Source organism: Didymosphaeria variabile (genome assembly GCF_027946475.1).
Source record: "Didymosphaeria variabile strain IMI 356815 chromosome Unknown scaffold_2, whole genome shotgun sequence".
In the NCBI taxonomy this organism is placed as follows: Eukaryota; Fungi; Ascomycota; class Dothideomycetes; order Pleosporales; family Didymosphaeriaceae; genus Didymosphaeria; species Didymosphaeria variabile.
Genome location: NW_026611621.1, coordinates 1,288,369 through 1,314,496, shown reverse-complemented (window position 1 = coordinate 1,314,496; position 26,128 = coordinate 1,288,369). Strand labels below are relative to the sequence as shown.

Genomic DNA, 26,128 nt, shown 5'->3' with positions numbered 1-26,128 from the left:
GCTGCCCCGCTCTGGCAAGCCCAGACCCGCTACAGACCCGCCTGCCGTCCATGGTGGCGTCTTCTTTAAGCCGCGCAGCAACCCAGCGCTAGACATCGACTTTTCCAATCCGCATATCACATCGAAGCCCGGAAGCCACCCGCCAATCACCTCGGCCATCGTCTCGGGCGCGGAAGCCGGCCACACAACGGGGCGCCAGCATCGAAACCAACACTATGGATCGAGCTCTCAGGGTCCCTGCCGCAAATGCTCGTGCTCGTTGCCCGCCATGAGTGAACGCTTCTCCCCCATCGCAGCCCTCCCGACCCTCCTGAACCGCGACAATGTCGTTCCAGCACCCGCCTCCGCCGCCTGGCCCGTTTGGCAAAATCCCCATACCGCGCCTCGAGAGACCCAGAGAACCGCCCAAGAAACCCGCTGCTCCGCGCCAAGGCCGTGTGTCCAGAGCATGCTTGAGCTGTCGCGCCCGGAAGATCAAGTGCAATGGAGTCAGGCCGAGATGCCACAACTGCGCAGGCGATTCGAATCCTTGCATCTATGCTGCCAGTCGCAAGGATCGCTTGAAGACGTTGGTCATGTCGCCATCCTGTTCATGTCTGCCCTTGCTGATGCCTTCAGCGCGACCGAGCACAACCAGGACCTGCTGCATCTGCTCCAAGAACTGCGCCAGAGCGCTTCACTCCAGCAGCAGCACAAGATCGACGACGCGCTTGCCGGTGTACGTGAATCCTTCCCGCTGATCAGAAACAGCAGGCTGATGCACAGCCAAGGCCACCGAAGATGTCGCTGAACCCACCTCGGGTCTTCGGAGAAGCCCTGAGAAAAGCCCCGACAAGGCCCCCGATGCCCATGTTGAGGACGAAGACCAGGCCGACGATCCAGGCGAAGCTAATGTCACGGCTGAAGTTGGCTCCAACGAGGACATGGACAACTTGAACGAAGACCTTTTGAGCAACGAGCATTCTCGAGCCACTGGATACATAGGGAAGAACTCAGAGGTCCAGTGGCTGAAAAAGCTTCACCAAGAGGCAGATGCTGTGCGCCCTGGCGCCCAAGGCCCGTACGGGCCTCCAGGAAATTCCGCCCAGGCCCACGACGAGCGCATAGACGCCTTGCACGAACGTCAACGCAAGAACCCACGCTTGCCCATGGAATCCAGTAGCTGCAGTTTCTATCTAGACAGGGAGCCTCTAGACATGGATATGGAAGTGGACCCTCACGAGTTGCCGCCCTATGACACGGCAGAACGCCTACTCAAATGCTACATGCAAACTGTACAGAGCTCCTTTCCCATTCTCTCCCAAAAGACTTTTACAAAGCAGTTCGGTCACTACTACGACTCCGTAGCTCGCGGAGCGCCATACGGATTACCTCAAAAGTGGCAGGCCATGCTCAACCTAGTCTTCGCCATCGGTGCTGTTTATTCGCACCTCATCGAAGCCGATTGGTCTGCAGACGGTATGTCTCGTCTCTGTGATGCCCTACAACTACTCAAACTTCGTAGAGAGAGATCACCTGCTTTACCATAACAGAGCATGGGCTCTGAGTCTGAATGATCCTTGGTCCGTCATCTTCTCCCGCAATACGTGCCGATTTTGTCGCATTGTCTCTCCATCAGCGCCCATGCACAAGTGGTCGTTGGAGCTATTTCTTGCATACGCAAGTTGTGCAAATTCGTCTGAAGCGGCTCGACATTCACTATGCAAAGTGGACTGCATTTCCACCTCCAGAGAAGACTGCTAATATCAAGATCAGGTGGCTTACTCATCCGAACCTTGCCCAGATGCAGATAGTATGTCGAAACAAGCCTGTTGCGGCGGCACGCTCATTAACGTTTATAGACTGGCTTGTTGTCTTTCTACTACATGGCCATCGGCCACGTCAATCGGTTAGCAATGTTCTTTCTTGTGTGTAGTTTCAAGTTCCCATCATACGGCGCCATCAATTCCCCTAGATTTGACAGTGAATCTGATCTCTTTAGTCGATTAAAAATATCAAAATCTAGTCACTTTGCATTAGCCCTTGGGTGGTATCATCGCTTCATTGCATCTCTTTACTAATAGAACCGATGCAGATCTTGGGTCGTCGTAGGAATGTCGATTCGTTTTGGCTTTTCTCTTGGGCTTCACATACGCAATGAGGATCGCACCGCGACCACAGTGAAGAAAGAAATCTTGTCGCGGATATGGTGGGCAGTGCATTCGCTGGACCGTATCCTGTCTGCCGTCACCGGCCGACCTTCTGTGGGTGCCGAGATCCATTCTTCGACCACATTGCCTCTTCCAATATCAGCCAACGATATAGAGGAGGCCACCATCGAAGCCAAGTTTGGACGAAGAGCCAAATGGGGCAGCGGGACTGCAACCTCGCCTTCAGATGCGGGATCGTCTCGTTCTGCCGCCGTCAGGCCACCAGGCAATGCTTCGAATGCATCAGAGGCATCAAACGCGTCCGATGTCGCAAATGCGGGGACCTTCTTGACCGCAATTGTCAAGTTGGGAATGGTGTCGAACAACGTTCTCACTCAGCTCTACTCGCCGAATCTCGTTACAAAGTCATGGAGAGAAGTTCAAGAGAACATTGCGCAGCTTTCAGAAGATCTAGATGTGTGGCTGGCTTCGCTCCCCAGAGGTCTCGATCCTTTCAAAGACAACGGTCGAGATTACACCATGCAGCAAGAACGAAACATTCTCAAAACGTACTACTTTAGCACCAAGATCCTCATCTGCAGACCGTGTCTTTGCCGCCTGGACCGTCGCATTCAGTCACAGACACAGTCTTCAGCCAACTTCAACCACCAGGTCGCGTCGCAGTGCGTGGCAGCGGCCAAATCGATCGCCGCGTGCTTACCAGATGACATGTCTGTATGGGGCAAAGAAATATACAAAATCTTCCCGTGGTGGTCCGCAGTGCATTATCTGATGCAATCAATCGCCATTCTCCTCTTGGAAGCTTGCTATGAAGCGGAAGGCATAAACATCTTGCCCGCCGTAAAGAAGCTGGTACGCTGGCTGAAAGAGCTAAGCTCCTCGAACAGAACAGCGGAACGCGCCTACTCCATCACGGTTGATCTGCTCAAGAAGATGGCTTCGCGGACTTTCAAAGATCCTCGTACCTCCCAAGTAAGCCATGTGTGGATACGGACCTACATTGTCCCAAGAACACACGTGTAACTGCTAAAACTTTCCACAGGAAATCGCGCTCCTCCTTTCCGAGCATCCCAGCCCAGCAACCTCGGATGCCGGGGCTTCAGACTTCGCGGCCCAGTGGTTCACTGGCGAGGAGTTTTTCGACCAACATCTGCAGCCTCCCCAAGCCCAGTCCCAAGGCGAATCGTATATGGCAGATAGTCTTGCTGACACTATACCGACGATGGGTGTGTTCCCAGGCGCTGCAGATATGCCTGTTTCGGGCTTCTTCTTTGAGGCGTTACATACGCATCCGGCACTAGCGAATGTGTTCCTTACGGGGTTCGATCAGCACAACCCGCTCCCGTTCGACGAGGACGACATCTATATGCAGGATGTGCCGGAGCAAGAATAGGGATCCAAGTCGAGTTGAGGTCCCAGTTGAAAGAGAAGTAGGAGTACTCAGGGATAGAAGCTGTGTACATGGTACGATCCATAGACGCCAGGTTCCCGCCTTGAAGTAACAGTCAAATAGACAAACTTCTCATTTCCCATGCTTCTCCCTGACTTCCTCCTGCCCCTTCATGACCCACCCCTTGAACGGATCTTCAGCGCTGGGATCCCGCCTCAACCTCCCAATCTGATCCTCGCCTCCCGGCACAGCCAACCCCTTCCTGACTCCCTCCCGTCCCTCAATTCTCTCCGCCCACGCCTTCAGATTCGGAAACGCCTCCAGCTCGATGCCCGCCCACGGCGCCCACCGCACCCACGTGAACGTACTAATGTCTGCTATGGAATACTGACCTTCGCCTCTACCGACGAGGTAATCGCGGGACGAAAGGCGCGCCTCGAGCACGGAATAAAGCCGCCGCGTCTCGTTCTGGTACCTGTCGATGCCGTATTGAATCTTCTCGGGTGCATACCGGTAGAAATGGTTCGCCTGACCCTGCATCGGGCCGACGCCGGCGTTCTGGAAGAACAGCCATTGCAGCATCTCGCTCCTCTCGTCCGCCTCATTGAAGGAAAATCGGCCCTCGCGATCGTAGTGCTCTGCTAGGTACAGCAATATCGCGCCGGATTCAAACACGCGGAAGGACCCGCGCGAGTGGTCGATGAGGGCGGGGATGCGCCCGTTGGGATTGGTGGTGAGGAAGTCTGGGGTTTTCTGCTCGTCTTTGGAGAGGTCGATGGCGGTGGTGATGTAAGGGAGGTGAAGTTCTTCGAGGAAGATGCTGATTTTTCGGCCGTTTGGAGTTGCGGCTGTGTGGAGCTCGATGTTGGGTGGCATTGTTCCTCGAATTTGTGGTTTGATTTGCGGCTGAGCTGTGTTGAAGTGTTTGCTTGAGATTGGCTTGGATGATGTCGTTCGAGGTGGTATGAAGTGCTGAACTGGTTATGTTTGGATGGTCGGCCGCGGATGTTGCACGTGTGGGTGGTTAGTGCATGATGACGTGAACGATGTACTAGTATTATTGACGTCGAATGGCGACCACGTGAAGCGTATCCTACCTAGGTACCTAGGTATGAATCTGATGAATGAGTATCTGCCGATAGAGTAGGTAAAAGAACAGCCCCGTTCTCAACTCTGTGTAGAGGAAGATGATGAAGGTGCAGAAGAAGAATATAAAGATATGGAGGAAGGAGATGGATACAAAATGGGCGATTTTGATGGCCAAGGAAGAGGGATGTTTGTCAGCGAAAAGCGGACACTTCGGCTTAGTGCTCGATCATGCTTAAGTTGGAGATTTGATCTGTTTTTTGTACGGTTGCGATGTACATGTCATTCTGTGGAATGTTAAAGGTCACTACGAATTTATCGGAGAGCTCTACGTCTATGGAATTATGCATGGAGAAGCCTTGAAAGCACTCCAGAAGAGTTTAGTAAAGGAACAAGAGTTTGATCTCTGTTAGCTAAACGTTATATAGCTTTCTTATACACGCCCGCAGTCTCATCATGGGTAGGTTGACCATTCATCATTTCAGCAATCATATTTGAGCATGGGCATTTGTGGGATACGCTGAGTTCGTCTAAAAAGCTTTCAAGCCTAGGCAACATGACAAAGACAGCACCCTTGGATAAGAGAACATGCGGATAATACGAAGAAACCAGTCATTACAAGATTGCGGTCTTTTGTATCTCTTCTTTGTTGTGCTCAAATGGCGACGATGTACCAAGAGAAGTTCGGCATCGCGCATAGAGAAATATTAGCGAGGCTGGGCCGAGCCACATCATCTCAACAACAACACCCTCTCTTCTCCATGCGCGACGACCAATCTGCCTGAAAGCGCACGGATTAGCAGAACACCGTGAAAGACACGGAATAAGAGCTATAGCACGCGGCACTCACCGTCTGAATGATTCTCAGACGGTGTTCAATTGAGTTGAATCGAGGGGCAGCCCGAGTCCGCCGGGCAACCACGCAAATGGCAACAACAACACAGCTCACCGTGCCTTCCGTCTCAACGCCCACGACTCTACACCTGCGCGCAGAAGTCTCCACCACCTTGACTATGTCTACCTCGCCCGCCGCCAACCACCAGGCCTCTGATGATCCCGCAGACGCCGACACACTCACGTGCAAAGCATGCAGCCGCACGCTCGCCACCATTTCCGCAGAAGGCGATTTAATCCCTCATGGCAAGTTGGATGAAGGGTGCACCTTATGCAAAGACATGGTAATGCACTACAATGAGTACAAACACGTGCAGGGGTTGTTCAAAGAGCTCGAAACCCGAAGGGACAATTACGGCCCGCGCCAGCTAGCGCTCGAGGCGGTGCACGAAGCGCAGATGAAATGGGGTAACTTCATTCAGTCTGTGGCGGCTTGGGATCATTCCGAGAGCGAAGAAGAAGGTCTGCCTGAAGAGCAGGCTGAAGAGCAGCCCGAAAAGCAAACCCACGCCGAGACAGCGGAGGATGCAAATGCGCAACCACCCCACCGCAAGCGCTCGTTGTCGCCACAATCTTCGCCTGGACCGCGCAAGCTAAAGAGGCCGCGCTTGTCTGGCCACTCCCGCCGCGTGAGCTTCGATCCATCTGTTGTTTTCCGGGATGCCGAGGCGCGGGAGAAGCGCATCGACGCTGAGTTTAGTAGAAACAGCGACGGGTATTGGCCGGGGAGGTACGCGGCCCCGGAGGGAAGAGAATTGCTCGACACGAGCGGAAGCAGCATGACAGAGACAAAATTCTTTGGGGTCCAGAAGAGGGGAAAGGGTTGGGTGCCGACGAAGGAGGGGCTGGAGATGGACGCGGAGTGGGAAACAGATGGTAGGGATGAGGATGCTCCGGTCGCAAGGGAGGGCGAAAGCGACGGCGTGGCAAAGACCGAGACCAAGGAGATCGAAGGAGCTCTAGCGCAGCGACATGAGTCACTCACAGAGGGGAGCGTACGGCAAGAGCAAGTCGATTCATCGCCACTTTTTTAAAGCACAGCTAACAAGAGCAGAGACATTGAAATGTCGAACAACAATGGGTCCGCCGATCCCAATCTCAGCGCCCAGAAACCCGTACCAGATCTGGACTTTTCGTCAGGAGGTGCAACGAACGTCGACGAGGATCTGCCGACCGACGAGCGGCAATCACGAGCATCGATATTTGGCCCGTTTCCAGCGAAAGAGGGACCTAGGACTGACAGTGAGGAGTTGCTCAAGGTCACAACGACTCCGGCGGATTGAACAAGGCCACAGGACTACCACGTTATGCTAAAAGCTTGCATAGGGCTGTCCACTTGGTCGATAAATTAGCGGACGAAAATTCACCCCATCTTCAAGCTTTGAACATGGCCGTCGACAAACCTTCAAGGTTTTCGAACACTAAGGCCACACATTGACTCGCTTTGCCGGCGTACTTCTTGAATTTTGAAGTCGACACTTGACGAGTTCAGGCACTGGGTCATATATGGAGACGCTAGCACTGGACAACGAGCAGCTCGTTTTGACATTCAACGCACTGGGCAGAAATCACATTGCGTCAACACCACTTTCTGGTCCTGCAGGAGGGGCATATATCGATCACATCCTCACGTTGGATGCAATCTTTCAATGTGGACCTTCTATTGGGGCTTGAGCGTTTGTTTATTCAGCATTTGTATGCGTTTTTGGTTTTGAAATCTTGCTTTAACGATACCCCCTAGACTAGTTGTTCACATCGATACTGCACGCATAATAATGTTTCTCAATCCCTCCAGTACGCGAGGAACTGATGTTCCGAATCTATGGCTCACAGCTTCGCACCCATTTCTCTTTTAATCATGTCCCTCATCTCCCTCTTCTTAATCTTCCCACTCGCCGTCTTCGGTATCTCCCCCACCTCCACAAACCTCACACCCCCTTCCAACCTCTTATATTTCGCCAGCCTCTCCTCCACCCACGCTTCCACCTCTCTTTCATCCAATCCCTCGCCCCCACCCTTCCTAACCACATACGCCCTCGGCATCTCGCTCCCCACCTCCGGACTCGGCACCCCAACGACCGCTGCATCAAGGATATGCGGATGCTGTAAAAGCACCCCTTCAATCTCCGCAGGCGCGACTTGGAATCCACGAACTTTGATAAGCTCCTTCTTCCGATCAACAACGTACCACTTCCCCGTCCGCTCATCCCCCCACACAATATCCCCCGTGCGAAAGTACCCCTCGGCGTCAAAGTCCCTCTCCCGCGGCACACCGATATACCCCCTTATCACCGTCGGCCCGCGGACCGCCAACTCGCCGCGCACGCCGTAGGCAGTAACGTCGGCGCCAGCGTCGTCGAGGAGCTTGATATCTAGGTTGGGAAGAAAGCGTCCTACGGAGCCCGTGTCGTCGGGTTCGCCATAGGGAAAGGCCGACGCGAGACACGTCGTTTCGGTCATGGCCCATATCTGCGTGAAGATGCCCGGCGGCATAAGCGCTTGGCATCGCGCTTGCATTTCCTTATCCAGCGGTGCGGCACCGGCGATGACGCATTTCAGGCTGTCCAGTGCGGCGAGTTTTTGAGAGGGGGGCATGGGGTGCGCGACTAGGGCTGTGACCATGGGTGGCACGATGACGAGGTCGGTGATGGAGAAGCCAGGGATATGGGATAGCACAGAGGAGATGTCCCATCTGCGCATGATGTACTGCACATGGCCGGCGCGGAGCGGGGAGGTGTGCACCATAGGGGCTGTCGAGACGTGGAACATGGGGAGGAAGACGAGACGCTTGATTCTGTACGGCCGTGGGGAGTGCTCGAAGCCGATGGTGTGTTGAGCTATGAGATTGTGGTGGGAGATTTGTGCTGCTTTGGGGAGGCCGGTTGTTCCGCTGGAAAAGCAGAGCATGGCGGTGGTATTTCTGCTTGTCGATTCATCGTCGAAGGATACCCAATCTTCTTCGCCGTGGGACAGGAGTTCGCGCCAGGATGCAAATTCCCCAGTGATGCGATCTGGCCTCCCAGACGTAGAATCCAGGATGCGGATTCTAGAGATTGGGAGCTGGAGCTGTTTTGCTGCGGCTCTGAGGGAGGGGAGAAGTTCAGGCTCAGAGAGGAGGAATTTTGCAGAGGATGTGCGGATGGCGTGTTCGAGTTCTGCGGGCGTGTACGAGGGATTTGTGCCTGTGTAGATGCATCCTGCGCCTATGATCCCTAGGACGATGATGGGATAGTAAATGCTATTGAAGGAGTGAATTAGGACTGCGTCACCGGGCTTTAAACCTGCTTTTTTGAAGCCGGCGATGAGTTGGCGAATGAGAGATTTGGCCTGGTTAGCGGAGATGGTGGTGGATGGGCTTGCGGCGTCGATGTAAAGCTGGAAATGTCACGTCAGTCCGTTATTTCGATATATAGTGTTGTCTCACAGGTGCATCACAATTGTAAGCTGGGCCCGCGCATGCCCAAGAGAGAATATCTTTGGTAGGAATAGGGACGTTCTTGTTCGCTAGGAAAGGCATGTCGGTGCAATGACAGATTTACCAGAGTCGAAGTGGACAGTCCACATCTACGTCGTCGGAGGCTGAGGTAAGGTCTTTTAAGTTCCCCATCTAATCCTGGTTAGGGCTGACATACCAGGGGTTTCCTACAACCCTACCTAACTAGTCTCAGCAAAGAACGGTTGCGGACCCTGAGCCGAGGCTGGTACTTGGAGGTCCGTTTTGCGCATGGATTGATAGATTTCAGCCGTCTCGTTTGTCGCTCCGCCAATTCATCCTCAAACTCACAACGTGCATAGACAACAACTTTTCTTGAACATAGCTTGACAGCAGATTCTTTGCCGCAAATTACGAATAGTATACAAGCATCTACAACGGGTTGTTCTACAAGTATACAACAACCGTACCTGGCACACAAGCTACCCAATGACACCTCGCAATGGATATAAGCCCTTCAAACAATTTGCTCCAGAACAATGCTAATGCTAGAATAGATAGAAGGTAATTCAAAGCGCTCTGGAACACTGAGGGGAGTTGAAGATAAGTAGTCGAATGCTTCCCAACGTGATTTCTACAATGGTGAAGTTCAGAAAACAGCTTCCTCCTGGACCTTTGGAGCTTCCGAGTCCATCACAGGGGTTTCAGTCTGTACTGCCTCCTCAGCAGCAGCCAGGTCGCTGACGGGCTCTTCGGCCCCCACAACGGTGTCTTTGGGATCGACGACAGGTGCCGACTCCAGCTCGGTGGAATTATCAGCAGCGGGTTCTGTGGCCGTGCTCTCCGCAATCTGGGATGTCTCCTCGTGTTTCTCTTGCTTCTCCTCGTGATTGCCGTTCGTGACGGCATCCTTGGCCTTGGCTGCGACTTCTTCGACTTTCTTCTTGGTCTTGGTCGCCAAACCTTCAGGTGCCTTGGGCTTTGTGGATGCTTTGGCGACGGTCCTCTGACGAGGTGGCGATTCGGGTTTGTCATGGGTCTTGCTGGCGCTGGCCGTAGTGGGGCGCATCATGCGAGCCAGGAAGCCATCGCCTGCACCCGCTGTGGTAGAAGCACGAGATGAGGGTCGCTTTGCGGGCGCAGTGCTTGGCGCCAACGACGCACGAGATGGCGGCTTCTTCGCGGCCGGTGCGGCAGCTTTTGGTGCCGGTCTCGAGGCAGTAGAGGGCTTGCGCGTGGGCTTCTGTTCAGCGGCTTCTTCTCCATGTTTCGCAGCGGAAGAAGCCGTAGGGGCAGTCAAATGAGACGGCAGCCGGACTGGTCGGGTCGGCGACCGTGGCTTTGGTTTTACAAATCCACCTGTAGAGGTTGTCGTGCCGATCTTAGCGGGAGGTGCAGAAGAAGCTGCCTTAGTGGTCGTCTTCTTAGTTTCAGCAACTGGAGGTTTGGCTTTGGTAGCCGCACTTGCAGTCGTGCCGGCGGTGGCGGCGGAGGTCTTAGCAGGGGCACGGCTTGCAAATTTGGGAGCGACGGGTTTTGTAGTCTCCTTGGGGGCAGCGGCCTTGGGCTGAATTTTCGCGGGTGTTGTAGACTTCGATCCGGTCGCAGTAGGGGTAGCCTTCGGGGCTGTTGGTGTCTTGGGAAGAGGAGACCTTGGCAGAGGACTGCGTGCGGTGCTGGAACCGCGGACCGGACGGGCAGGCGACTTTGCGGTCGATATGGCGGCGGGTTTTCTGGTCGAAGCTCTGCCATTCGTTCTGGGCGTCTCGTTGGCTTTGGCCTTGTTTTCTGTAATCTTGGGCGTTTGTGGAGCGGTCTCGGCTGTGGTGGGATGGGAGAGGACCTCGGCCGGGGGAGGCAGAGCTTCGCCTCCAGCCACAGCAGCCTCATCGGTGGGATCGGCAGGCTTGAGCGAAGCTTCCTCTTGAACTCCCGTCACAATCTTGTCCGGGTTCTCTGCCTGAATATCCGGAGCCTGAGTCTCTGCTGGCTTCTCCTCCACCACAGGTGCAGCTTGCGCTTCTCCGGGCTGCACGGTCGGCGCCTCGTCCGTAGATTGCTCTGCCTGGACAGCCTCAACTTCAGGCTCCGGGAAGTTTGACCCCTTCATGATGCTTCCTAGATTCGTCATCTCTCCTGCAGCTTCGCGAACCGGTGGCGGTGCTCTGGAAGATTCCTAACAAAAGAGTACCTTTAGTCCATATCCCGCAGCCATGTGTTTGCCATGATCCACTCACTCTCGTCTCGACAGCCTGCTCTGGGATGGCCTCGTCGACAGCAATGCTCTTCTTGCGCTCCTCTTTTTCTTCGCCAATCGCCTGCTTCAACTCTGCGACGTCGTTTGATTCGCCGCTAACACTGAAGCTTTCGCGGCGATGAGCTTGAGGGGTGTTCACGCTGACCCCTTTCGTGGTGCCGAGGTCTTTGGCAGCGCCGCTGGCGTGGGGCTCAACGGACACAAAGGAGGCGCGCACTTTGGACGTGGGACGGTTGACGTCGTCGGAGCCGCTGCCAGCTGGGGAACGGCCGCGGGGCTCAGGAGAGGAGGAGGCGGCGTTCTGGTTCTCGAACATGGCCCGCAGGTTCCGGACGCCGGCGTTGTTACCGCTCATGGCTGCGGCGGGTATTCAATGGTCAGTGAGAGTGTTCGCAGCGGTGGGTGTGCTCGAGTTGTGTGGAGTGCAAACTGGTTGTGGGAGTTGCAGGCAGACAATCCCAGGTAACGTGTGCTTGGGACAGGGGTTGGGACTAGCTGGTAAACAGAATTGCCCCAGGTCTTGGGAAAAACAATGCCGAACGTTTTAAGGTTAATTGAGTGATATGCGACTTACGACGACGACGCGAGGTCTGGGCGAAGGCACTCGCGAAAATTAGGGCTGCGTTTCGGAGCGGTCGTCGAGGAAATGAAGTGTCTCCTGGACGACAGAAGCGACCGCGACCTAAACAGAGGCCAAGCGCTAAAGAAGGAAGCGCGCGGACGTCACTTTTTACGGACAGCGCCCCCATCTCCTTTGAGCCCCCAACTCGCAAGTCTACTATTCTTCCTTTAATTATTCAGACTGCTAGTAACTATGTGATTCCTCCAAGACACTGCCTCCGGTCCACCTTGCCGCCACGATTTTGGCAGCTGAATGTTTTCCTCGCCGACCAATCAAACCGCGACACACGCGCATTCTCCCCAAGCAATTACAAAATACAACCAATCACGGCACGGCGCCCGAATATTATTGACTTGTCCACAAGGTGTTCGTACAGATCGATGAGAGACTTCGTGAAAACTCTGCATATGGCAAGTGTTTTTTGCAACTCAGGGAATAGTATTCTAGCAAGGTAGGCGTACATATTGACATTGAATGAAAGATTAGTAATCCGAAGAATGCTGTCTGAGAAGATTGGCCAAAACCACATGTGATGCCATGGAAATGTACATGGAGCAAAGCCGCACCAAGCAATGCTTACGCCCAGTACCCAAGCAAAGCCATCAAACCGGCCCCGAGCGTCATGAGCGCAAATGCCCAGAGCATTCTGGAAATCGGCCCCTTTTGCATGTACGGTGAGAACATGAATTCATGCGCCATGAGCTCAACCAGACCAGTGTAGATCAAGATACCAGCACTTATAGAATCAAAGACACCGTTGGTCAGAAGCGTCGTAGTAGACTCGGGCGGATATGATGTTCGAACACCCAGTCCGATAGCAATGGCAATAGGAGTCGACAAGCCATAGGCCACACCAAGCACGTACGGTGTCCACTTCTTGTCCTTGGGCCATGGGACCGAGGCTAGTCGAGAGCCCAGACCGAGACCTTCAAACATTTGGTGGAAAACAAGGACGATGTAGAGGGTGATGAACTCATCTCCAGAAACAGCAAGAGTCAGGCCAATGAAGATGGAGTGGAAGATGACGCCGAATTCGAGGATGAAGATGGCAGTCATCTGGGCGGCGTATGTTTCGGGGACGATGCCGCGCTCCACGAAATCGAGCTCAGAGTTGTCGGTGTGGTCACGGGAGTGGCCGAGATGGTCTTGGCCAATCTGATGGCCGTGACCTTGGTTACCCTCGCTGATAGCAATCTTTGCACGGTCCTCGAGGCTGACCGAGTCGTTCTGAGCAGAACCGTGTGCGTGTCCATCGAAAGAGTTGTCTCCTCCAAACTTGCCATAGCGCATAGTCATCAGTTCGAGGAAGAACATGAGGAAGATGGTCATGAGTGCAATGCCTTCTGGCCATGGGTACACGGTAATGACACCTTCAAGGCACTCGTTTCCGAGTGCTTCATTCGCCGGTGCCAAGAGATGTATAAAGGCAGTAGCGATGATGACACCAGAGCCAAAGTACTTTGCAATGAAGAACAGAGACTCGGGTACGCCTAGCTGGCGGTTTCGCCTGGCAAACACCGGGAAGACGGCACCTGTCGTGTGTCAGTGAATTGTGACTTTGTACATGTGCGCTTGGAGTAGGACATACCAAACAGAGAGCCGATAAGGATTACAAAGATCGAAGATATCCGGATGCCCATGCGTCCATCGTAATCGTTGTTACCGAGACAGTGGCCTGGCGAAGGTTCATCATCAGCGCCTTCCTCGGCTTGACGCAGCACGAGGCGCGCGACCTCCATCGGTAACGACATGTTTGCGGAAGCTTGTTCGAAGATAATGTGCGTGAGGATGTTCGATGCACGGTGTTACCGAGTCAAGGGTGATGCGGGAGATGGACAGTTGATGACGGCTAAGAATAAGCAACGCCGAGCTGTCTTGTTACCGGGCTGGTGGTCTTGTCCTGCAGGAAGGAACGCTTGTAGGACGAAGTCTTTTTATTGAAACCAAGCTGGAGTACTGTGATGGACAACTGCAAGCCTACTGAGCGCACCTTATTGGACAACGGGGTTTGTAGGGATCTCGGCATCTTAGCATGGCAGAGTCTGTACAGCGGCGTACCCATGGTTGAGTACCTGAATGGGCCGCTAACAAACTCAGAACATCGGACTTGATAAGCACATGAAAGTCGGCGCGATTGGATACGGGACGTCCAGAATCCCAAATAACAGGCGCGATGGACCCATTTCAATCGAAAATAAGCACTTGCAAGTCTTCCGTGGCGTGCGGCGATGCAGTGGTTTGGTGGTGATGTTGCAGCTGCGCAAGCGGTGGAGCGACTGAAGCGAAAAAGGGCTGGCAAGGCTGGGCCGACAGCCGCATGAGGTCCAATGCGCCTGCAACTCCGCCGCTCATACCATGTAACTGACTTTCATTCGACAGTTGGACATAGATCCGACTTGACTGTCGCGCGACATGCCGCAAAAGCCCTAGGCTGGCCTGTACACGCAGGTTTCATGGACGGGGCCGACGGGACAGTGGATCACACAGTATTGGCTGCATAGTGGATACTGACGACGAACGGTTAGGTGCTCTGGCTGGTTAGCGCTATAGTATTTTGAGGTATCGGAGATTCCGAGAGACGCGACGACAGTTCGCATCTTGAAGTGATGCAAAGGCATCAACGCATCGGAACATCTATGCGCCGCTCCGGGCTGCTCGCCTTCGGTCGGATGAGGCGGGTTAGGGTTGCGATTACATAACCTGAGGTACATAACCTGAGGTACATAACCTGATTGTCCATGACATGACCTGATTGCGATATTAATGCGATCCAGATGGGTAGGCTGCAGCGTGGGCATCGGCGATCGGCGTCATGGCATTCGGTGAATCCCATGTAGGAACACGGACAACTGCGCACTGCATTTCTCCCATCACCAGCACCAGATTTGGGTTCCAAAGCTTCCAAAGAGGTACCTGGAAACACATCGAGTGCCCGCAGACTCCAAGGAATAGAAAAGCCCTTCCACCAAGCGTGGCGACGGGCAATGCTTTGAGACGCGCGATGCTCAAAGCTAGCCGCCCTTCTCCAATGCGGGGTTTCCACAGAGTACCAGCCAATCAAGAGTGCACGCAGCGGGCGGAGCTATGGCCTAGTGACGTATCGATCCCCTCTCGCACCAGCACTTCCATCGAGCTCTGGAAGAACAGCTGACAAGTGCTACGTCCTCAAATAGCTGCCTAGTCCGTCTCCTGCCTTTGAATACAAGTCTCGCACCTGCTTCCCTCTGTGTCTCGACATCACAGACTGCACGCCTGCACAACCGCCATCATGATGATCGATCCCGTTGACGTGTTGAAGACGACCAAGAGCGTTCTTCCAATTCCTCTTCCTACCTCGCTCATCTCCTCGCTGACGGCGACACACACCGCCTCGCACACCTCTCTCCCTACCGTTATCCCGGACCCCATTGACAGGCAATTCGCCGGTGACGATGGCAAGAAGACGCTCTGGGTCATCTTCGTGGCCATGACCATCGCCTCCGCGGCCTTTGCGGCCATGTCGTGGAGAGTCCCCGTCGTAAGTCTGCTTCTTTCTCAGTCCAACTCAGGCTCACACGTCCACAGCAACGTCGTCTCTACCACGTCGTCACGACTCTCATCCTCATCATCGCTTCCATCTCATACTTTGCCATGGCTACTGGTCACGGAGTGTCTGTCCACAAGACCATTGTCCGCCACCAAAACGACCACGTCCCGGACACTACGACCGAGGTGCAGCGACAGGTCTTTTGGGCTCGCTACGTCGACTGGGCGCTCACTACGCCTCTTCTCTTGCTTGATCTCAGTCTCCTTGCTGGCCTCAACGGCGCTCACATTCTGATGGCCGTTGTCGCCGATATTATCATGATCCTTACCGGTCTGTTCGCCGCCTTTGGCAGCGAGGGCACCCCGCAAAAGTGGGGATGGTACACCATCGCCTGCATTGCCTACCTCGTCGTCATCTGGCACTTGGCTGTCAACGGCCGTGCCCAAGCCAACGCCAGGAGCCAAAAGGTTGGATCTTTCTTCTTGGCTATTGCAGGCTACACCCTCATTCTCTGGACCGCCTACCCAATGTAAGTTTCTCGCCTCCTAGTAAGTTTGTTCGGCGCTAAAGTACACAGTGTCTGGGGTATTGCCGACGGTTCACGCAAGCTTTCCGTCGATGCTGAGATCATCGCTTACGCCGTCCTTGACGTTCTTGCCAAGCCAATCTTCGGTATCTGGCTTCTTGTCACCCATGCCAACATGCCAGAGACCAACATTGACCTCGGGGGCTTCTGGTCCTACGGCTTCGGTGGCGAAGGTGCTGTCCGTCTCGAGGACGACGGCGCTTAAACGCTTACTTCATCTCTCGAAAAGGCTCAAATTGTGAACAACGATGAAAATGATGGAATGTGACAAACATAGGTTTCAATCTATGAAATCACCATGCAATGGAAAAGAGTTGACGTCGGCTGACTGGCTGGCTGGCTGGCTATTGGAGAGCATGAATTTTGCGAGGGTGCACGACTGGCGTTTGGCGATGTTTGCAACGCTTAATCATTTGCTTCTTACTCCATTGACTGGAAAAGCATGTCAAATACCTTTCTTCAGTAATTATATTTGCATCTCGATACATGCATGCACCCTGTGAAGACATTGTGAAACGCGGCTGGCAGTAACAAAGTACGTCATAGGTCGCGTCGCCTAAGCAGCGATAGACGACGACGCCAAATACAAGAATAAAAAAATCGAGACAGGGAGTGGGCCGTGCAACAGATGACATGCCCAGGTGGCATGCGAAGCACCTGACGATGATCAGGGCAATGCCTGATCCTGATGTTTGCCTGGCCTACCGCTAGGTGCAGGGACGGTTGGTTGCTCGGTGACCCCGCATCCATGCCCCATGTTTGGCAGGCTCAAAGCGGCCGCCCTTTCATCATTTCAGTCACTCTGACAACGCCGTCTCACAAGCTACACTCTACCGACACTACTCACAAAATCTACCGCCTCTCCTACAGCTTCAGACCAAGACAAAACGTATAGCTTTGAAGCACTCACCATGACAGACGCCACCGTTGACGAGACGCCCATCTCGCCCACCCGCAGCTTGGAGCGCCGCGACAGCTTGGAGAAGCATCTCCAACACCGTCCGGATGTCCAGGATCTGAAGAACCGAAACATTTTGCTCGACACAAATACTGCACCGTACGTGCAAGCCCTTACCTATCCCCTCTTCGCCGCTAGAAACAAACAAACGAAACAAAGCTGACACCCAGACACAGAGCCCTGCAAGCAAAGGCTCTTGAGCTCGAGCGCCAACGCGCCACAGATAACCTCAAAAAGGGCCTAGAGCACCGTCCCGAGCGCGAGGAGCTCGTCGAGCGCAACATCTTGCCACACTCCAACGCCGCTCCCGCCCTCCAAGGTCACCAGAAGGAGCTCGAGAAGAATATGCGCGCAGACAACTTGGAGAAGGAGCTCCAGCATCGACCCTCCCCTGAGGATCTTGTCAAGAAAGGCATTCTGGAGGCCGACGAGAACCCTTTGAAGGAGTCGTGATTATAAGGACAATCGTGTGGCTGGCGAGCTTGAGGGCACGATAAAGCATGATACATACGTAATGACGGACGACAAGGCGTTATCGAACAATCGGAATTGTGAAGCGACTGGACTGTACCGTACCTTATGCAGGGCTATGGAGGTCTGATTTTGGCATCTGCCTTGCGGCACGCTAAGAATCGTTCTGGATGTAGGGCGTAGATATTCGGATTTACATCTGACACGCATTCTCTCTTGAAATCAGCCATCAGGCCTCGCAGCTCCCTGTGTTGATTTGGCAAGTCGGCACCTGGAACCACTTCAGGTGAGGTACGAATACGTAAACAGTGAGCCCAAAACCGTACCCAACACGAGCAAAGATTCACTTGTACCTGGCTCATCCCTAAAGGCTTCATTGAATGCCTGTATGACGTTGCAAGCTTACAAGCGTGTTATGAAGAAAATTCAGAATGTGATTTGTCCACGAATGCCTGACTCGGTCTTCTTTCTATTCCTCAATCGCTGGGTGCTCGGATTCTAATAGCTTTTCATTTCGACAATGACAGGCGCACTGTACAAATGTCTGATTGAGATATATTCATTCACGACGGCAGAGTACGTAGCGACCGAATGTTGCTGAGGGTACAAAACTCAATGCAACCTTGGAAACACACGTTGCACATAACAATATCACAAGGACATGACCAATCGCCTAAGCAGCGATCTCCCTGCGCTCTTCGCGCACGACCTCCTTGCCGTCAAGGCCTATCTCTCCAGCGGCAGCGTGCGCCTCACGATCTTCCTCGATGCGTTTCACGAGCTCGGTTACGCCGAACAAGTCATCCATCTTCTCGAGCGAGAGACCCTTGGTCTCAGGGATCAGGAACCAGACGAAAAAGAACATGGAAAAGCAGAAGCAGGAGTAGATGAGGAAGGCACTGTTACACGATTAGCTGCACATCTTGCAAGGTGACGGAGAGGTAACTTACCCATATCCATGAGCACCCACAGTAGCCAGCATGTTGGGCGTAGCACGCGCAACAACAAAGTTGAACAACCACTGCGTCGCAGCTGCGATGGCCACGTTGAGTGACCGCAAACGCGCAGCCGGAATTTCCGACACGTAAATCCAGCACACAGGGCCCCAGCCCCACTGGAAGAAGCCTGCAAACAGGAAGATGCACACCAACGCAAAGTATCCAGCAGGCGGCACGGGTTGACCCGCAAGAGGTGGGCTGATGCGCACGTATAGACCAATGTACATCATGGCGCAGCCCTGCGCAATAGATGTCCACAACAGCGACCTCCTTCGGCCAAGCGAGTCAGCAGCGAAGAGGAGGAAAGCAGCACACGTGGTCATTTTGACAACGCCGTAGATGCCCGTCGCAAAGAGGTTCGTGGAAGTTCCGACGAGGCCAAGGTTCTTGAAGATCTGTGGCGCGTAGTAGTTGATGGCGTTGGTACCCGTCATCTGCTGGCAAACCATGAGACCGATGGAAATCAGCGCGCGCTTTCTGTTGCCAGGGATCGTGAACATCTCGCGGAGCAAATCCTTGAGGGACGCTCCTCCGACGAGCATACGCTCGTGCTCCAACTGATCGCTGATATCCTTTAATTCGGCCCTCACATACGGGTGATCGGTCGGGAGGTTCCGAATGCGCGCGAGCACTTTGACTGATTCCTCCCAGCGGTCGGCTTTTGCAAGCCATCGAGGCGATTCTTTATTCAGGAGCATGCAAACGACCAGGAAAACGGCAGGCAGGGCCTGCATTGCGAGTGGCACAATGTAAGTAGATTCTCCTTTCAGATGCAGGATCGCCCCGTAGTTGACCCAAAACGCGAGCATAGTTCCGCATGCGATGAAGAGCTGGTAGATACCCGTAAGACCGCCACGGATAGCGCGTGGTGCGTTTTCGGCGATGTAGAGTGGGACAACCATCGAGGCTCCACCGACACCGACGCCAGCGATGCAGCTGCAGAGATCATCAGCCTAGTCTTTGTGGCAGGTTCCAGGGGAATGTTACGTACCGACCAACATACATGGACGCGATACTTCCGAAACTGCAAGATTGAATCACGCAACCAATAATAGTGATAAAACCGTTGAATATCAAAGCAAACTTTCGTCCCCATTTGTCTGCAACCCAAGAAGAGAGGAAACATCCAAAGAAACATCCAGCCTGAAGAGTCGACGCGATGTTGGCAGACAAATCAGCATTTTGTTTCTTGTGCGCGTCGTCGGACGGGAGTCCGTATTTTCTGCGCGAGCATCGTCAGCCCGATTCGGTCTATACGAGTCTGGTGTACATACGCCATGAATGCAGGCAGCGTCAACACACCGCCGATGGTGCCGATGTCGAAACCGAACAGCATACCACCGAAGCATGCCGAGCAAGCCATCATAAAAGTGCGCCATCCGTAGATCTGCGGCGGATCCTCTTTCATGGCATCATTCTTGATGACCTTGTAGAGGAAGCGCGCACCGGGGCCAGCATCGGCCGTGAGGGGGTTGGTGGCCATGATGTCGACTGTTGGATTCTGGGCGGGTTTGTGCTCTAACGAAGTATTAGTCGACGATAACCTCAAGATATTTTAACCTGCGGGTTGCACAAGACGATTTGGATCGACAACGGGATGGAAGGAATACCAGTTGGGTCTTGTGACGTGCGAATGCAAGGTCGGCGTTCACTGCTGACACTTCTCCAAAGCTGGACGAAGAAGACGAAGCAACACGTCTCAGTGTCGATGAGTCCCTCAACAAAGTGGACCCGACGAAGCGGAAAAGGCACTGGAAGAAAGCAGCGACTCGGCCTCAGACGACTTTGATTAAGCACAACCGACCCTGTATATATAAACACCATGGTCCAAGCGCTCGCTCATCTTGGAAGGATTGCCCTCCGGTCGTCCCAAGTCATCAAAGACCTCACCACTCACTTCTCCTGTGATGCCCAGACCCAGCGCGCACCTAATTCCTCCACTTACATCTCTCCACACCGCGAGGGCCGCCTCCAGGCTTTCCCCCAGCTTTCAGGTCCGCCGCCCACTCCTTCAATCGGCCTGCGGCGCGGCGCACATGCCCGCCTGCCAGTGGTGGAGAAATCGAGCATCATGCTCCGGCGTGGCATTGCCAAGATAACTGGCGGGATGCTCACGCGCGTCCACTGGGCATCGAGGCAGCCAAACGCTCGTTTGGATGAGATGTACATGGTTGGTCCGGCGGACGCGTGAGAGGCCTGGGGCGACGAAAGCTGGGGTAGGGGCGCGCTTTACTGCGATGGGAAACGCTACGCTACGCTTGGTCCCGTTCATTTAACCGTCAAATGTGGGCAGGCCGCTCGGGGGAGTGGAGGCCCCACGGCGCCATCGAATGATGGCTTCGATCTGATCTCCTCTGAATCGCTCTGTTCTGAAGCGAAAAGTTCTAAATCCCCAAGGGCTCGTCCGATCATCGTTCAGGCTATTTCTACAGTGGAGCTCCCTCGGGATGTGGAAGCTAGCGACCTTATCTGCCGTAGGGAACCATAGGTGAGTACACATGGCGCTGTGTTGTGGATACCGCCCTGAAGATAAATGGGTAGATTGCACGTGCTTTGCGTGCATCCAGGCAAAACAGACGTGCATATGAGATTGTGCCAGAGCGGTAGAAGACGTCTAGAAAAGTCGTTGACCCAAACGCCTCCACTACACCTTTTGATCCTACACTTTGCGGTTGGCTCTCGAGTGAGCGCAACTCTTCAGGACAAACAGATCGGGCTTTGGAGAGAACTGTCGGCCTTTGTATCGCGGTGTTTGGTTCGGTTCTCGGGCGAATATCACACCACAGCTGCACCAAGACCTCGGCAGCCATTTCCACGACCCTTCGTGTTGTAGAAGCTTATCGCGACCTGCTCTATTCCGTGATCTTACCTAGAAGAAACAATGTCAGCCAAAGTCGCAAACGCAAACCGCTCACACCCTCTTCATCCTTTCCACTCCAATCCTCTGCAGACTCGAGAAGATGTTGTTGCAGCCGTCGCGTCATTGCTCGAGCCCCTCCATGGTGGGGCATCACCCAAACATTCCATGGTAAAAGTTGGATCTACTGGAACGAGATTCGATGAGACTGCTGCACAGGTGGAAGGCTACGCAAGACCGCTGTGGGCGCTTGCACCGCTGCTTGCGGGTGGTAGCACGTATCCTGGTACAGATAAGTTCGTCGCAGGTCTTGTAGCTGGGACGGACCCCGAGAGCGAAGAGTTCTGGGGCTACATGGAAGACCAGGATCAGAGGATGGTGGAGGCGTGTCCGATCGGGTACACACTTGCCATTGCGCACAAGGACTTTTGGGACCCTCTCACCGACAAGCAAAAGAAGAACATCGAGGCGTGGCTGGGCAGCATGAACGACAAGGATATGCCCAACACGAATTGGCTGTGGTTCCGCGTGTTTGCGAATCTGGGGCTTGCGGCCAACGGCGCGAAATGGGACAAGGAGAGGCTGGAGAAGGATATCAAGCAGCTGAATACGTTTTATCGGGGTGATGGATGGAGTAACGATGGGCCGGAAGGGTATCGCCAGATGGATTACTATTCTGGCAGCTTCGCGATCCAGTATCTGCAGCTGCTGTACGCAAAACTCGCTGCCGACACCGATCCTGCGCAAGCAGAAGAATACAAATCCCGCGCACGGCAGTATGCCCTCGATTTTGTGCACTACTTCGACCCCGAAGGCCGTGCCATCACGTTTGGCCGCTCCCTCACCTACCGCTGGGCCATGGTCGCCTTCTGGGGCTCCGTCGTCTTCGCCGACGTAGAACTGCCTGAACCGCTCTCCTGGGGCGTAGTCAAGGGCATCTGGCTCCGCAACCTGCGCTGGTGGACGACCCAAACAGACATCTTCCAGTCCAATGGCATGCTTTCCATCGGCTACTCCTACCCAAACACGTATCTGGCAGAAAACTACAACTCCCCCGGCTCCCCTTACTGGTGCATGCTGGCCTTTGCGCCGCTCGCGCAGCCCGAGACACATCCCTTCTGGCAAGCAAAAGAGGAACCTCATCCCTTTGCCAACGAGAGAGTGGTCCGCCCGCTCCCCCATCCGAGACACATCGTCGTCCGCTCCGGCGGCCACTCGTTCCTCCTCAGCAGCGGCCAAAGCTGCCACTACCCGCTCAAAAACACGCAAGCCAAATACGGCCGCTTCGCCTACTCCTCCGCCTTCGCGTACTCTGTCTCGACAGGCTCGTACACGCTCGAACAGTTCGTCCCCGAATCCTCCCTCGCGCTGAGCGACGACGGCGGCGAGATCTGGAAGATGCGTCGCGCGCTTAACGGTGACTCTGAGATTGAAACTCATGACGGTGTGCCCGTCTTGGTCAGCAGCATGAAGCCCTGGCCCGACGTCGACGTCCTGACGTACCTCGTACCGCCCGCAGAGGACACACCCAACTGGCACATACGCGCGCACCGCGTGCGGACCAAGCGCGACGTGCTCACGACCGAGGGCGCGTGGGCCGTCTACGGGTGTTGGTCTGAGACGGGGCGCAATCTGATTGCGCTCGACGGGTCGATTAAGCTCGACGAAGCGCTCTCTGAGGGCTGCACTGCGGATGCGACATCCGCGTTTGCGGCGAGCAGGTCTGGTGCTGTGGGTATTGCAGACTTGGTGCTGGATGAGAGAAAAGGCAGTATTATTCTTGCGGATGCGAATAGCAATCTTGTGGAAGCACGCACTGTGTTGCCGACGGTGCAGAAGGCGCTTGAGGCGGGGTCGACGACGTGGTTCGTTACCGCGGTGTATGCGCTGCCGGCTAGCGTCGAGGGGTGGAAGGAGCAGTGGAAAGATGGGTGGGGGAAGAAGCCGGTGGTGCCAAAATGGTTGCAGAATAAGGTGGAGGGCAGGTGGGATTAGATAGGGCGATGAGATGTATAGACGGCCTTTGAACAGTGCAATGATAGACTGTGTTGGGAAATGCGATTAACGACAAAAACTTCGAGGCTAGAATATTCTGGAAATCTGAATTTGCTATAGCACTCAACAGTGTTTAGGGGTATCTTAGTTTACAACATAAAAGTACAGCCGCTTCGAGCCAGAAAGGTGGGTCAGGCTGATTGTGACTGCACATCCAGTCCCAGTTCCAGGCCCGACAGGGGTGTCCAAACGGACTAGATTCAAACATTAAGGAAATGGTGTGCGAGCTTTGTACAGTGCGTGCATGTGAGCAACCGACCGGGGTATTGTGTTTAACAAAGGAAAGATTCGTAGGACGTCGAGATCGCACTGGACGTATGGTGCCGGTTGCGCCGATGTAAAAAGACAGCCGTGAACAGGGAGATCGAACGCCGAAGCCAGGAAACGCCGGTTTGGTCTGTGATGTAAAACAAGGAAAATGGAGTAGTATGGTGGAAGAGAAAAAGGTTATGTGTTATAAGGGTGATGCTAGAGGCGATATGAAGCTCTCCAAGCCGGATATGGCAGATTTTATTCCATCGAGATCGATCCCACTGTCTCGATCCGGGTGGAGAGGCGGTGAGCCGTCCATTGGATTTGTCTCTCGATGGGGAGGACTCCATGGGCTCAACAGTCCATGAGACTCCTCGACTTGGTCTGCTTCAGGCTGCTCTTCCGAGCTCAAAACGCGTCCTCCAAGCTGCACATCGCTGACACGGACTTGGTATGCAAGTGCTTTTTGTCCGTCCTTGATGAGCTCTTCTGTCCAATTCAAACAACGCTTCAAGCTCTGGTTCATCTTCGCGCTGTCAGCGAGCAGCTCGCGGTGTTTCGAAAGATCTAATCGTAGTCGCCTCTCGTCGCGTATTCGGTGGGCTTCATCGCGTTCTGCTAGTGCGCCTTCGCTCATGATGCTTTCGTCGAAGGAGGAGTCGCTATGTTCCTCAGACTCAGCTTCTTCCGGCTCTTCTTCCTCTGACATGTCTGATAGATCCCCCAATTCAGCAACGCCGACGGCAGAGAATTCTTCTAGATTGGAAACGGTATCTGCAGAGAATCGACCAGCTCGACTCATGCGTCGAAATCGTCGTAGCTCAGCTTTCTGCTTCCGCATCTCCCTTTCAAGTGATCGATTGATGGCCATTAGAGAGTTGTTGCTAATCTCCAGGTCAAGCACTTTCCGCTCGCGTCGTGCGTTTGCGGCTAACTCATTCATGTGTTCCAACATGCTCTTTCCTGCTGGTCCAAGTTTGGTGGGGCTGACAGCATTGGAAGAAGGTAGGCTTGACAAGGCTTCTGCCGGGACAGATGCTACGCTTTCCGGAAGCGAACCAGTGCTCACGACTCGTTTCTCATTATGAAGCGGACTAGGCGTAATATGAGGTTGGTCAAGAGACGGTACCTTCTTCAGTGACTGAACGGAGTCGATGGAGCTGAGGCTTGCGCTTTTGGCATGACTGAAGCGAACAGCCGAAGTGACACTCGATCGTCTCGTCGAAGTATCAGCTCCGACTTCGGGGCCGTGAGATCCGGAGATGATAGAAAGAGCCGAATTCCTAGTATGGAGGTTGGGTCTGATGACCTGAGACGCACCTCTTCTATATGAAAGGTGTATGTTTTCCTTCGAAGGAGATGGTGGGCGTAAAGAGTGCTGACTATCGGCAGGATGGAGACTGGACCAAGGTTCGGGGGATGCGGACATTGGTGGAGGTGTCAGCACTGGCGGGCTATCCCTGGTGTCCGACAGCGAATCTGCATGGAAAAACTTGCTCTCGGTCTGCATTCTCCCTACAGCAGACAATGGCGGAGAAGGTACAGTGGGCGAGGGCGCACTCGCATCCTGCTTACCATTGGCGTAGAAGAAGACAGGCGCCTTCTTCTGCGGCGGCTGTTGCGGCTCTGGCGTTGTACGAGCTTCGTTGGCATGGAAGAACATGGGCGAGGCAGACGCTCCCCGCGCGCCTGGCGCCTCTGGAGCATTGCTGTATATGTTGGATAGAGGCAGTCTTGGCATAGAGGTGACGTTGTGGCCGTTCGCTCCTACCGTGCTTTTCGGCCGCCTCTGGACGCCTCCAAGCGCATTGGGTGCGTTTCCAACATGGCCGTAGTCTTTCTGCGGAAAATCGACGGTAGATGCTGGCCGGGAAACGACAGGAGTGGTGGCGGGCGTGCCGCTTGGGGTCGAGTTCGCGCTACCTGTGCCGACGCGCGATTTTCTCGAAGACGAGCGTGGCGTGACATTGCTGCTAATGAAGGCCTTTACCGGCGTGACATCTTCGTACACCGCCGTGTTCACCCGGGGAGTACTTCCAACGGCGCTGCGAGTAGTGCGGCTGGCCGGTGTGCTGGTGACCGAGGGTGCAAGTCGAGGGGCAACGGGCGTCTTCGACGTGCGGGTGGTAGCGAGAGTGGGCTTCAGCGGCGGCCGCGAGGTGTTGTTGTTTGTGCGGTCTATGGGCATCGTCCGCAGCGATTATGTTCGGTCAGAGCGTAGGTCGACGGGTTCGAGGGGTGGGCATGGCCGTGCGAGGCGGCAATGGGCGGTTGCTGGGCGGACGTGGGCTTGTTGATGTCTGGTATCTGCGGCCAAGACGGCGGCGTCGAAACAGCCAAAATAAAACGGAGTCACGGTGTTTGAGAGCTGCCTGCACAGCTACGTCGGGGTCCAGTGAAGTGAAGAGAGAGTGGCGCCCATGGTGAGGCGGTGACTGGTGTGGGGGGTTTTCGGATCAGTCCCTTTGTTGTTGTGGCCATGAGATCTGGTTGCCGGTAGGAGGCCCCATTGCGGCTCGAGCCTGGCCTGCATTAGCCCGATGCATCCGTAGCGCGTCCGGCGCGTCATTCACTAAGAGTTATTCATCTCTCG

General features: G+C 54.4%; 10 protein-coding genes across 10 annotated transcripts; 5 read left to right on the top strand and 5 right to left on the bottom strand.

The window, feature by feature from the left end:
* Positions 1 to 268: 268 nt before the first annotated feature.
* N0V89_002142 (uncharacterized protein) lies at positions 269 to 3,543 on the top strand (the record flags this gene model as incomplete). The annotated part of the gene is made up of 4 exons (XM_056210952.1): positions 269 to 718; positions 771 to 1,458; positions 2,161 to 3,122; positions 3,193 to 3,543. The coding sequence occupies 4 exons, from the start codon at positions 269 to 271 to the stop codon at positions 3,541 to 3,543; spliced, it is 2,451 nt and encodes an 816-aa protein (XP_056074425.1).
* A 129-nt stretch (positions 3,544 to 3,672) lies between these two features.
* On the bottom strand, positions 3,673 to 4,416 carry N0V89_002141 (uncharacterized protein; the record flags this gene model as incomplete). Its single annotated transcript, XM_056210951.1, has 1 exon — positions 3,673 to 4,416. One exon carries the CDS (start codon positions 4,414 to 4,416, stop codon positions 3,673 to 3,675), a length of 744 nt encoding a protein of 247 aa, XP_056074424.1.
* Positions 4,417 to 5,639: 1,223 nt separating this feature from the next.
* N0V89_002140 (uncharacterized protein) lies at positions 5,640 to 6,803 on the top strand (the record flags this gene model as incomplete). The annotated part of the gene is made up of 2 exons (XM_056210950.1): positions 5,640 to 6,530; positions 6,570 to 6,803. The coding sequence occupies 2 exons, from the start codon at positions 5,640 to 5,642 to the stop codon at positions 6,801 to 6,803; spliced, it is 1,125 nt and encodes a 374-aa protein (XP_056074423.1).
* A 544-nt stretch (positions 6,804 to 7,347) lies between these two features.
* N0V89_002139 (uncharacterized protein) lies at positions 7,348 to 11,565 on the bottom strand (the record flags this gene model as incomplete). Its single annotated transcript, XM_056210949.1, has 3 exons — positions 7,348 to 8,895; positions 9,612 to 11,129; positions 11,191 to 11,565. 3 exons carry the CDS (start codon positions 11,563 to 11,565, stop codon positions 7,348 to 7,350), a joined length of 3,441 nt encoding a protein of 1,146 aa, XP_056074422.1.
* An 843-nt stretch (positions 11,566 to 12,408) lies between these two features.
* Positions 12,409 to 13,571, bottom strand: ZRT2 (low-affinity Zn(2+) transporter zrt2; the record flags this gene model as incomplete). The annotated part of the gene is made up of 2 exons (XM_056210948.1): positions 12,409 to 13,364; positions 13,421 to 13,571. The coding sequence occupies 2 exons, from the start codon at positions 13,569 to 13,571 to the stop codon at positions 12,409 to 12,411; spliced, it is 1,107 nt and encodes a 368-aa protein (XP_056074421.1).
* Positions 13,572 to 15,100: 1,529 nt separating this feature from the next.
* On the top strand, positions 15,101 to 16,149 carry N0V89_002137 (uncharacterized protein; the record flags this gene model as incomplete). Its single annotated transcript, XM_056210947.1, has 3 exons — positions 15,101 to 15,349; positions 15,397 to 15,887; positions 15,936 to 16,149. 3 exons carry the CDS (start codon positions 15,101 to 15,103, stop codon positions 16,147 to 16,149), a joined length of 954 nt encoding a protein of 317 aa, XP_056074420.1.
* A 706-nt stretch (positions 16,150 to 16,855) lies between these two features.
* On the top strand, positions 16,856 to 17,355 carry N0V89_002136 (uncharacterized protein; the record flags this gene model as incomplete). The annotated part of the gene is made up of 2 exons (XM_056210946.1): positions 16,856 to 17,001; positions 17,079 to 17,355. The coding sequence occupies 2 exons, from the start codon at positions 16,856 to 16,858 to the stop codon at positions 17,353 to 17,355; spliced, it is 423 nt and encodes a 140-aa protein (XP_056074419.1).
* Positions 17,356 to 18,046: 691 nt separating this feature from the next.
* On the bottom strand, positions 18,047 to 19,854 carry N0V89_002135 (uncharacterized protein; the record flags this gene model as incomplete). Its single annotated transcript, XM_056210945.1, has 4 exons — positions 18,047 to 18,272; positions 18,324 to 19,307; positions 19,363 to 19,593; positions 19,646 to 19,854. 4 exons carry the CDS (start codon positions 19,852 to 19,854, stop codon positions 18,047 to 18,049), a joined length of 1,650 nt encoding a protein of 549 aa, XP_056074418.1.
* Positions 19,855 to 21,252: 1,398 nt separating this feature from the next.
* Positions 21,253 to 23,223, top strand: N0V89_002134 (uncharacterized protein; the record flags this gene model as incomplete). The annotated part of the gene is made up of 1 exon (XM_056210944.1): positions 21,253 to 23,223. One exon carries the CDS (start codon positions 21,253 to 21,255, stop codon positions 23,221 to 23,223), a length of 1,971 nt encoding a protein of 656 aa, XP_056074417.1.
* A 514-nt stretch (positions 23,224 to 23,737) lies between these two features.
* Positions 23,738 to 25,723, bottom strand: N0V89_002133 (uncharacterized protein; the record flags this gene model as incomplete). Its single annotated transcript, XM_056210943.1, has 1 exon — positions 23,738 to 25,723. One exon carries the CDS (start codon positions 25,721 to 25,723, stop codon positions 23,738 to 23,740), a length of 1,986 nt encoding a protein of 661 aa, XP_056074416.1.
* Positions 25,724 to 26,128: the final 405 nt, after the last annotated feature.